Raw genomic sequence first — 10583 nt, forward strand, 5'->3', positions numbered from 1 at the left:
AAAGGATATCTACTATATATTCATTTTCAAGAACAGCCTGTATATGTGTCTTGGGCAATACTCATTCCACTGGTGATGCTCATAGATCTATATGAGAGCTATGCAAGGGTAAAGAATCAACAGCAATAACTATCTGTAAAATGTTGATCGGATGTATGCAGTCATGGGAAAAGTTTATGAAAAACGTAACTAGTTAAAGTTAAAAGTTAGCAGCCTTTAAAATTAACTTAAGTTAAAAGTTAAATATTTCCACTTTTAACTAGTTAATAGGTAAGTTAAAAAGAGAATAACTAATTAAAAGTGAAGTTGATTCATGAGAAATGCATGAAATATGGTGAATTGCCTCTTGGCATCATTTTTTATTTTCAAATGCAATAAGTGGTTTTCTTTTCCATAAGTCCACAGAAGCACACTGATTTACTCAGAACTCACCCTGCTTTACTTAAAAACAATGTTATACTTGTCATACAGTTTTCAGAATAAGAATTTACCAACACCTCTGTAATGTTAGATCCTTCTCACCCTCTCCATGTGAAGTACATTGTAAAAGTCAGTGCATCATAGAGGTATACCAGAATAACAGAAAGAAGATATTCAGGTGACAAATGAAAGCTGGTTCCACAGAAAACCTCTGTTGTTACAATTTTTATTGCTCAAAAGGTAACAAAAGGGTATGAAATACATCTGAATTAGAAATAATGAATTGTCTGAAAATCAAAATTAGACTGAAATGAGAAAATCAGTTTAAATGAGAAAAAGAATGTTCAGTTGCATAGCAGAAACTGTTTAAACATGCTTATTGAACTGCAGCAAAAGCTGCATTTCAAAATTTCCATCTGACAATTTTCCTCTTCTGTCTTGCAAAACTAAGCCCCTACTATTGAACAATCACTCTACATGGCAGATGAAGGAATGCTTGTGTTATAACAGATGATTTTTTTTTCATAGTAGGTGACATCTCAGATAAGTTTCTCATGGATGAGAAGTAATGCTCAACTTCTTGGGCCCTGGGCTGCTGGTTCTGATCTTCATTAAAATTAAAGAAGTCATCATCTGCTTCACCTTCACTACTTGCTGCCACTCTTACTGGGATCAATGTCTCTGCTGGCTTGTGCTTGTTCCCTTTCCTGCATCCAACTGGCTGCCCTATTGACTTCTGAAAATGCCAGCATGAACTAAGGAACTCTGGGACTTCTAGTTCTTAAGAGACCATATCTCATAGGAAGGCACACTACTCTCTCTCTCAGTCAAGAAGTCTGAGACTTTCAATAAAGAAATATTGTTCCTTGCAAGTCCTAGAGAGTGGCTGTCAGGAAAAACTCTGGGAAAACCATATTTCAATTTTTTAAAAACTTTTAACTTATACTTTAAAAAAGGTTAAAGTTAACTTTTTTTTAACTAAAGTTAAAAGTTGACATCTGAAAAATTTAACTAGTTAAAGTTAAAATTTAGCCATTTCTTTAACTTTTTAACTAGTTAATTAACTAGTTAATTCATATGACTGGATGTATGTATTCTATATGGAACAAAACTACAATAACACCAGTCCCTGATGCATGCATAATTTTCAGGTCTGCCTTTCAATTATTAAAACATTTCTAAATAAAACAGATACTATTGTAGGAGACACGATATTACTTATCATTTGTATATTCTTACTTGTTTATTAAACTTGCTTGTAACAGAGAATTCTATTATGTAACTATCAGTATCATCCCAGTATTCTTTTGTTTTCACTTCAAATAGGGAAGGATTTCCAACCACTAGCTTCATCAATGGAATGTGAAAAACTGGAAAGCCTGTGAAATGAAGAATAAAAATGAAAATAATGACTTGGAATCCTATATTTCCTTGTTATAGAAACACTTAGGAAATAATCGTTTAAGCAAGGAGTTCTATTCAAAATGAAAGCTCTGTGGCTAAGAACAGGAAAAGGAATGGCCTTTTCCTTACACACAGCTCAGCATGTCCTCTTCATCTTCAGTAACTGCTTCTTCATTTGCCTGAATTTATTATTTGATCTCTCATTGCCATTGATTATGCAGAAGGTGGGTTCAAAAGTCATATCATCATATTTCCTGTTATCTTTTATTATAGTGATGATGCTATAGGTCTTCAACCAAAATAATTACTAGAGCCATTGTTTACAGCCAAGCTCTATATTACAGCCATATTTGCTTTGATCCCACTGACACCTGAGGACTCTAGAACAGGGATTCCTATGGTTACAGTACAATTCCAAAACCATAGTCACTTAAATCAAAAGAGCCAGACTAAGACCCCCTCAACCCCATAATAAGGACAAGAGAATCCCTCGGGTCATTACTTACAGCCCCCAGCTTGAACACCTGCAACACACCACTTATGACTTCCAACCTCTCTTGGACAATGATGACCATCTCAGTGTAGCATTGGGGAAAAAGTCTGTTCTGGTTTACTGGCATCTCCCCAACCTCAAATGGTATCTTTACAGCAAAAGACTACCTAACTCCAATTCTCACTAAACCTCAAGGATTTGCTGTGCCTCTCATTAATACAGACCACATCATCACTGGATCAAACAATATGAATTGTAACATCTGAGATTCATTCACTGTAGCTTTCTGTGCCTCTCCCCACGAGCGTCGCGCATCTGGGTTTCTTTTGAACCTCACTGTTGCTTTCTGGGCTGCACAGCCAGGCTACTGGGAGCAGCCTTGGGTCAGCTCCCCAGGGGTCTTTCCTGTCACATCTTTGGTGATTCGTTTTCTAGTGGGAGGATGGTGTCAGGTCCCATCTCGCATGGTACTCCCCCTTGGTCATCCTCGTGGTTATTGCTTCACAGAGCTCCACTTCCCTTACACCTCACCTAACACCAACTATGATGTTGTCCATCAGAGCCAGTGTTCTGGCCCTCCCTGACACTCGGTTACTTAGGGGCTGCAGCTGTGGGCTACAGGTGGTACTTGCACCGAGCGCCCGCCACTGCCCTTTGGTGTCTCCCAGTTCATGCAGTGCCTGACTCTGCCTGGGCCTCGGGACAGCCTTTGGCGCGTTGTTCCCACCTCAGGTTTGGTACCTGTTGTCTGGTGTCTGTGTCTGGGTTCTAGCTCCATCATGTTCGCCCATGTCCCAGCCCCTGCTGTTGCCAGCCTCCACCCACACCGGCCTCATAAGTGATTCCTTGAGCCCTCACTGGCCCAACTTGCCTTCTGTGGTTCCCCCTCTGGGATGCCACCATGTCTCCTCCTCTGTAGGATCCTTGGCACTCTCTGGCCTCTTCAGGCTGGTTGGGGACACTACTTCCGGTCCCCCCGGCTTCCTTCCTGCTGGGCCTTTTATCTTGGCACTGGGTGGCTGCCTGGCCAATTGCCCTTGGCACGCTTTTACAAAGCGTGCCCAAACAGATGCGGGACCCGTTCCTGGCTCCTCCCAGCTCTGGCGCAGGTTTTCCTTTTGATCTTGGAGCCACCATGGTTTCACTTTCACTGCTGCCAGCCACTGGTGTGGCATCCTGCTGCCTTTCTCCTGCCTCCAGTAAGTTTCCTCCACGCTCCCCTGCGCCCCACCCCCCCCGTTTAGGTTGGTTTGGGGAGTTTCAATGTCCATTTCTCTCCTCTCGACGCACCTTGATAGGAAATCAGCAGCGTGATTAGCCAACCCTGGTCGATATCTTACTTTGAACTTAAATGGCTGTAGTGACAATGCCCATCGGGTTATCTGGGCATTGTTGTGCTTAAATTTATTCAGCCATTGTAGGGGTGCATGATCAGTAACTTGGTCGAACGCTCGCCCCATTAAGTAATATCTAAAATAGTTCACTTTATGGCTAGGCACTCCCTTTTGATGGTGGAATACCTGGTTTCTGTGCTGTTTAACTTTCAGCTAGCATAGGCAATCGGGCTATCTACACTCCCTTGTTCCTGGCAAAGCACTGCCCCTATGGCTGTCTCAGAGGCGTCTGTCTGTAGAATGAAAGTTTTTGAGAAGTCAGGTGTTATGGCAACCACCTCACTACACAAAACTTTTCTGATGTCTTCAAACCTTTTCTTCATCTCAGGTGTCCACTTTATGGGGCCCTGTACCTTCCCTCTTATAGCCTCCATTAGCACTATGGTTTTCTCCACAAAGCAGGGAATGAATTGCCTGTAATGGTTCGCTAGTCCCAGGAAAGCCCACATCTGTTGCTTTATCCGTGGAGTCAGGTATCTTTTTATTGTATTTATCTTACTCACTAGAGGGCATAACTTACCTTGCCCTACTCTAAATCCCAAGTAATTTGTCTCTCGCACGCCTAATGCACATTTTTTTGGGTTAACTGTCAGGCCTACCCAGCGTATTTCTTGCAGCACTGCTCCTACATGGTATAAGTGCTGTTCCCAGGTCTGTGAGTAAATTACTACATCATTGATGTATGTGGCTGCATACATTGTGCGTGGGGCTAGCATGTGGTCCATCAGCCGTTGGAACGTTGCAGTGGCCCCATGCAGGCCAAAGGGCTTCCATGTAAATTCAAACAGCCTCCAGGGGGTGCCAAAGGCCTTCTTTGTCTGGTCTCTTCCTGCCATGGAGATTTGCCAGTATCCTTTTGCCATGTTGATAGTCGAGATGTATTGAGCCTGCCCTATCCACTCTAGTAATTCTTTTACATGCGGCATGGGGAACGCATTGAATTTGGCAACTTCATTAACCTTCTGAGAATCAATGCATAGTCGGAACATACCGTCACACTTTGGCACTATTACTCTTGGACCGCGTCAGGGACTACACAGTGGCACAATGATCCCTTGGGTCAGCATCTTTTGTAGCTCCTCCCAGATCTTCTCTCGCCAGTGATGGGGATGGGCCTCCACCTTTCTCGTACGATGACCCTCTTTGGTGTATGTATCTCGTGTTGTATCCCTTGGGCCCGGCCAGGCCTCTCGTTGAATACTTCCCAGAACGTCAGCACCATCCTTCCTAACTGGTCGTGGTGGTGGGTGTCAAGTTTGAATCCATACATTGGTGGACCGCCTGGTTCTGGCCCTTCTGATGGCTCTTCTGCCACAGGTCCTAGGTCCTCCCGGGGGCCTTCTGGGCTCAACAGCCAGATCTCCGGCTCCTGCCATCCCCTCAGTAAGTTGACATGGTAAATTTGCCGTTCTTTTCTATGTCTGGAGCTATGGACTTCGTAGTCCACTGGCCCTGCCTGCTGCACAATTTTGAACGGGCCTTGCCACCGTGTCCGCAATTTGTCTGCGGTAGTGGGGAGTAGTATGAGGACCTTATCCCCAACTTGGAAGTCTTGGGCACGGGCCTCTTTGTCACACCCACATTGCTGCTTCCACTGGGCCTTGGCCAAGTGTTCCTGGGCTAGCTGCCTCACCTTCACTAACCACTCTAGCATTTCCTGTTGGTAGCGGTGTACCCCAGCTTTGGGCCATCCCATATTTTCCCATTCCTCTTTTACCCCTTGCAACAGCCCCCGGGGCTTGTGACCATATATTAGCTCAAATGGGGACAACCACATGGATACCTATGGGGGATCCCTCAGTGCAAAGAGGAGGGGTATTAGGATCAAATCCCACCTTCTCAGTTTGTCCTGGGCACATCACCGCAATAGGTGTTTAATTGTGCCATTTAGGCATTCTACCAGCCCTTTGGTCGTGGGTGGTAGACCGAGGTACAGAGTTGCCGTATCTTCAACAGCTGACACATAGCCTGGATGACCCCAGACATAAAGTTTGTCCCCTGGTCCGTGATTATCTCTCTCAGAACTCCCACCTGGGACACCCATTTTAATAATTCCTCTGAGATCGGAGGGGCTGTCACTGATCGCAGTGGTATAGCGTCCGGGTAGTGTGTAGCATAGTCAATGATGACTAATATATATTGATGCCTGGTGCTACTCTTGATTAAGGGCCCCACCACATCTAGCATTATCCGATTGAAGGGTACCTCAATGGGGGGCATTGGTTGCAATGTGGTTTTTCCTGGACCTTCTGGCTTTCTGGGCAGATCTCACAGCGCCGCATAATGTCATCCCTCATTCCTGGCCAGAAAAACCACTGCCCCACTCTGGTCACTGTCTTCATAGTTTCATAGTTGATAGGGTTGGAAGGGACCTGAGCAGATCATCAAGTCCGACCCCCTGCCATGGCAGGAAAGAGTACTGGGGTCAAACGACCCCAGAAAGGTGTTCATCCAGCCTCCTTTTAAAGACTCCCAGGGTAGGAGCCAGCACCACTTCTCCTGGAAGTCGGTTCCAGATCCTAGCTGCCCTGACAGTGAAGTAGCACCTCCTGACATCTAGCCTAAAACTACCCTTTGCCAGCTTGTGACCATTATTTCTTGTCACTCCTGGTAGTGCTTGGGGGAACAGGGATTCCCCCAGTGCCTACTGGTCTTGTCTGCCCTAAGGTGGCCACCCAACAGGCTGGCATGTGCCAACCTCCATACCTTCTCATGGAGTCTCCTAGGGACTACTAGCTGTTGGATCCACTCCCCTCGGACCGGGCATTTTGCCACCTGGTATAAAAAACCCTGATTTATCCAAAAATAAGCGTCACTTACATCCATCCCAGGCTATACGGTCTCTTCTTCCACCCAGGCCACCTCTATCTCCCGGATCCTCTGTGGTTTACTGTCCTCTTTGGCCATATGAAAGTGCATGTCCTTGGTGCTCATCCCAAGGCTAACCTACTCTTCCTCATTGGATATATCAGAATCTTCTTCTGCTATCCAACTTTCCCTTCGGGGCTGTCTTCCCTGCCCTAGTTCTTCCATAAGCACTTCTTCTAATATTTCATAGAGGGGTGGCCAATCTCTTTCCACAATCATCTGGCCATCCAGTTGTGGGGCCAGACTGATGCATAATCTGATCTTGTGACTGGCGATCTTCACGTCCACAAAACCCCTTTTGTATTGTTTGGTTTTGCTGTGTATGCAGTGCATCCAGACTGGAGGGCACTGTTCAATAACACTCTGGGGGATCACTCCAGCCCATATCAGTGTTTGAAAGCAGCGTAGCCCATAGTGGCTTGCCTGCCACCCATGCCGTCGCCATCGGGCGGTCCCATCCCTCTATCCCTTGGCAACGCCTGAAGCTACAGTCCATTTCCTTGACCGGTTCATGGGCCTTATGGTGCTCCTTCAACCCTGTTGCCTCTCTGGCAGGTCTCCACTTCTCTGGGGCCCCTAAGGTGCATTTCCAAGACACGTACCCCATCTTACCACACTGGTAACATACAATTCCTCACCTGCTATAGCGTACAGGCCCCCACTGGGACTCGTCCTCCCTCTTAAGAGTTGCCCCTGTACTTCTGTAGTTCTTTTCCTACAGCGGCTCCCCTTCTGAGGTGGTGAAAGCCTCTACAACCCTTAAGGCTTCAGCAGTCATCCAAGGAAGATATTCCAGTAGGATCTGGTCAGCTAGGGCCATTCGATCAACCTTTTCTGGTGGCACCCATTTATCTAAGAGATCTTTCAATAACTGCCTCAAGTTTTGGGGCCTGCAGTCTTCCTTGCTTTTTCAGGCCCAGAACAGCCTGCGATAGTGGTTTGGGGTGAGTTCCAACCACTGTAATATCTCCGCCTTAACTTTTTCATAATCGTAAGCCTCTTCCTGCAGTAAGGTCCTATAAGCGGCCTGCGCCTTGCCCACTACTAGGGACCTGAGCTGGCTGGCCCATTGCAGCCAGTTCACCGTTCTCTCAAAAGATTCAATGTAGGCCTCTACATCATCCTCTAATGTCATATGATGCATTTGGAAAGCGGTCCAGTTTCAGTCCATCCATTCCTATTGTTGGATGGCTTGTTGTTGTTGGACCTTAAGCACTTTTGACACCACATGCAATGTCTGGCCTAACAACTTGATCTGGGGGTTTAGGTTCACTTCCGTAATCGTATTGGTCTCCAGGGTATCCCTGGCTTCGTCTTTCCTGACCAATGCACCAAGTTGTAGCTTTCCTTGCCTCTCCCCCTGAGTGTCACGCATCTGGGTTTCTTTTGAACCTTGCTGTCACCTTCTGAGCTGCACAGCCAGGCTATTGGGAGTGTCCTTGGGTCAGCTCCTCAGGGGTCTCACCTGCCATGTCTTTGATGATGATTGGTTTTCTTGTGGGAGGATGGTGACTGGTCCCGTCTCCCCTGGTACTCCTCCTCGGTTGTCCTTGTGGCTATTGCTTCTTGGGGCTCCACCTCCCCTACACCCTGCCTAATGCCAATCATGATGTTGTCCACTGGAGCTGGTGTTCTGGCCCTCACTGATGCTCGGTTACTTAGGGGCTGCAGCTGTGGGCTACAGGTGGTACTTGCATTGAGTGCCCACCACCACCCTTCAATGTCACCTGGTTCACACAGTGCCTGATTCTGCCTGGGTCTCAGAACGGCCCTTTGCACTTCACTCCCACCCCAGATTTGGTACCTGTTATCTGGCATCCGTGTCTGTGTTCTGGCTCCATTGGCTTTGCTGGTGTCCCAGCTCCTGCTGCTGCCAGCCTCCGCCCATTCTGGCCTCATAGGTGACTTGTTGGGTCCTTGCTGGCCCAACTTGCTTGACCCCTCTGGGGTCCCACCATGTCTCCTCCTCCATAGGATCCTTGGCACTCTGGCCTCTCTGGGCCAGTTGGGGACACTACTTCCAGCCCCCCTGGCTTCCTTCCTGCCTTTTATCCTGGCACTGGGTGGCCGCCTGGTCAATCACCCTTGGCACGCTCTTACACAGTGTGCCCAAACAGACATGGAGCCATTCCTGGCTCCTCCTAGCTCTGCTGCGGGTTTTCCTTTTGATCTTGGTCCACGGTGGCTCCTGCTGCCATCGTTTCACTTTCACTGCTGCCAGACACTGGCACAGCATCCCGCCACCTTTCTCCTGCCTCTGGTAAGTTTCCTCCACATTCATGCTCTTCCATCAACATCATATATGTAATCATTCGCTTACAGTGCCTCTCTTCTATGTTGGCTAAAAGGGGCAACCTCTAAGTAAAAGAATTAATGAGCACTGATTCAAAATTAATTCCAGAAACACACAAAAGTCTGCAGCAGAGCATTTTAACCTCCCCAGATAGTCTGTCACTGACCATCACTGACTGTCCTTAAATGATCTTCAAAAAGCAGCCTGAATGCAAAATGGCAGAATAAATCATCTACAGACTTGACTTAACTATAGTCCCACACGGGACTATGAATTCTTATCACATTACCTGAACTTGCTGTTAACTCCAGTGGCCCTCAAGATATTAATTGTCTTGTTTATCTCAGTTGATCCAGTCAACCTACTTTTACATCTCTTAACATGGTCTCCTCCCTGTCCCTTTCTCTTCCACGTAAAACCATTTCTTTCTACCATAACCTTTGACAAAGTAAGTTGTTGCTTACAAAAGCTCATGCCTCTCTGGTTAGTCACACCTTGATACCCTGTCCTACCTTCTGCCTGACTTAAGTGTAACATAGCTAACCACCTAATTGATCATCTCACTCTCTTCTCTGCATCTGACTTTGAATTGGTCCTCTCAGAGACTTGATCTGGTTGGTGTGCTTAGAACATGCCTCACTCCCCCATAACAAGATAGGTCCCCAACAAACTTATTTATAGCTATTTCATTTTTAAAACAGAGGTGGTGGTACTGGTAGTGATAGCACTACCCATTCCCTATTACAGGGGTGGGCAAAACATGGCCTGTGGGCTGGATTCAGCCCATCAGTCCATTCCATCCGGCCCACAGGAACCCTAAAAATTTTTAAAAATTTTATTTTTCTGTCCCTGGTTCCTGTAAAAAATGACAGGAGCTAGGGAAAGCTAACAGTAGCGAGGCCAGCCCAGCCCCGCCCGGCCTCCAGCCCCCTCCCACCGCCACCCCCCCAAACTGGAAGCCTCTGCCTGCCACAGCTTTCACTGCTTCCCTGCCCACCAGTCAGCAGCTCCAGCACCACATGGCCCATGGCTGCATCACCAGATCGCAGGAGAAGAGGGCCTATGCCAGTACCCCAGAACCAAGAGCAGGAGGGTGTGTGTGCATGTGTGCGCATGTGCTCACACGTGTGTGTGCGTGTGAATGTCTGCATGCACATGCATCCCTGCAGTGAGAAAGGGGGACAGACAGAGAGAGCAATGAGGGAGGGAGAGACTGTGTGTATGTGTGTGTGTGTGCAATGAGGGAGAGAGGCAGACACAGTGTGTGCACATGCGTGTGCGTGTGTGTGTGTAGTGAGGGAGGGGAGAGAGAGAGTGTGTGTGTGTGTATGTGTTCATCAGGTGAGTCCCATGCACACCCCACCATACACATGCACCCCTCCCTTGCATTGCTATACATGCAGGCCCCCAGGCCACACCTCATCACACACCCCAGCCACCCTTCCCCCACACAGCCTCCCACACCCCACATACCCACACCCCAACAGCCCCCCAACAAACCTATACCCACCCTTCCATGTCTCCCACCCCCTACAAAAGTAAGACTTCGTTTTAAGCTATTGTGCAATTACTTCTATGTCCATTACACAAACACATGTAAATCAGGACAAAAATATTTTTTAAAATCAAATTAAGTAGATGTTCAATTTTTAGAGTATAATTTGGTATTGTTCTGGTTCTGAGATGGCAAAACCCCTTGCTGAAAGGAGTA

The 10583-nt window shown here is 47.0% G+C and overlaps 1 protein-coding gene across 1 annotated transcript in view; it reads right to left on the minus strand.

Annotated features, from left to right (window-relative positions):
- CATSPERB (cation channel sperm associated auxiliary subunit beta) overlaps nucleotides 1-10583 on the minus strand; it is a 65544-nt gene that overhangs the window by 30695 nt on the left and 24266 nt on the right. Inside the window, exon 12 of the mRNA XM_019551145.1 lies at nucleotides 1660-1799. Coding sequence (XP_019406690.1) covers nucleotides 1660-1799 — 140 coding nt within the window. The remainder of the gene's footprint in view (nucleotides 1-1659; nucleotides 1800-10583) is intronic.

The sequence above is a fragment of the Crocodylus porosus genome, unplaced genomic scaffold, assembly GCF_001723895.1.
Source record: "Crocodylus porosus isolate Cpor-Errol unplaced genomic scaffold, CroPor_comp1, whole genome shotgun sequence".
Classification (NCBI taxonomy): Eukaryota; Metazoa; Chordata; order Crocodylia; family Crocodylidae; genus Crocodylus; species Crocodylus porosus.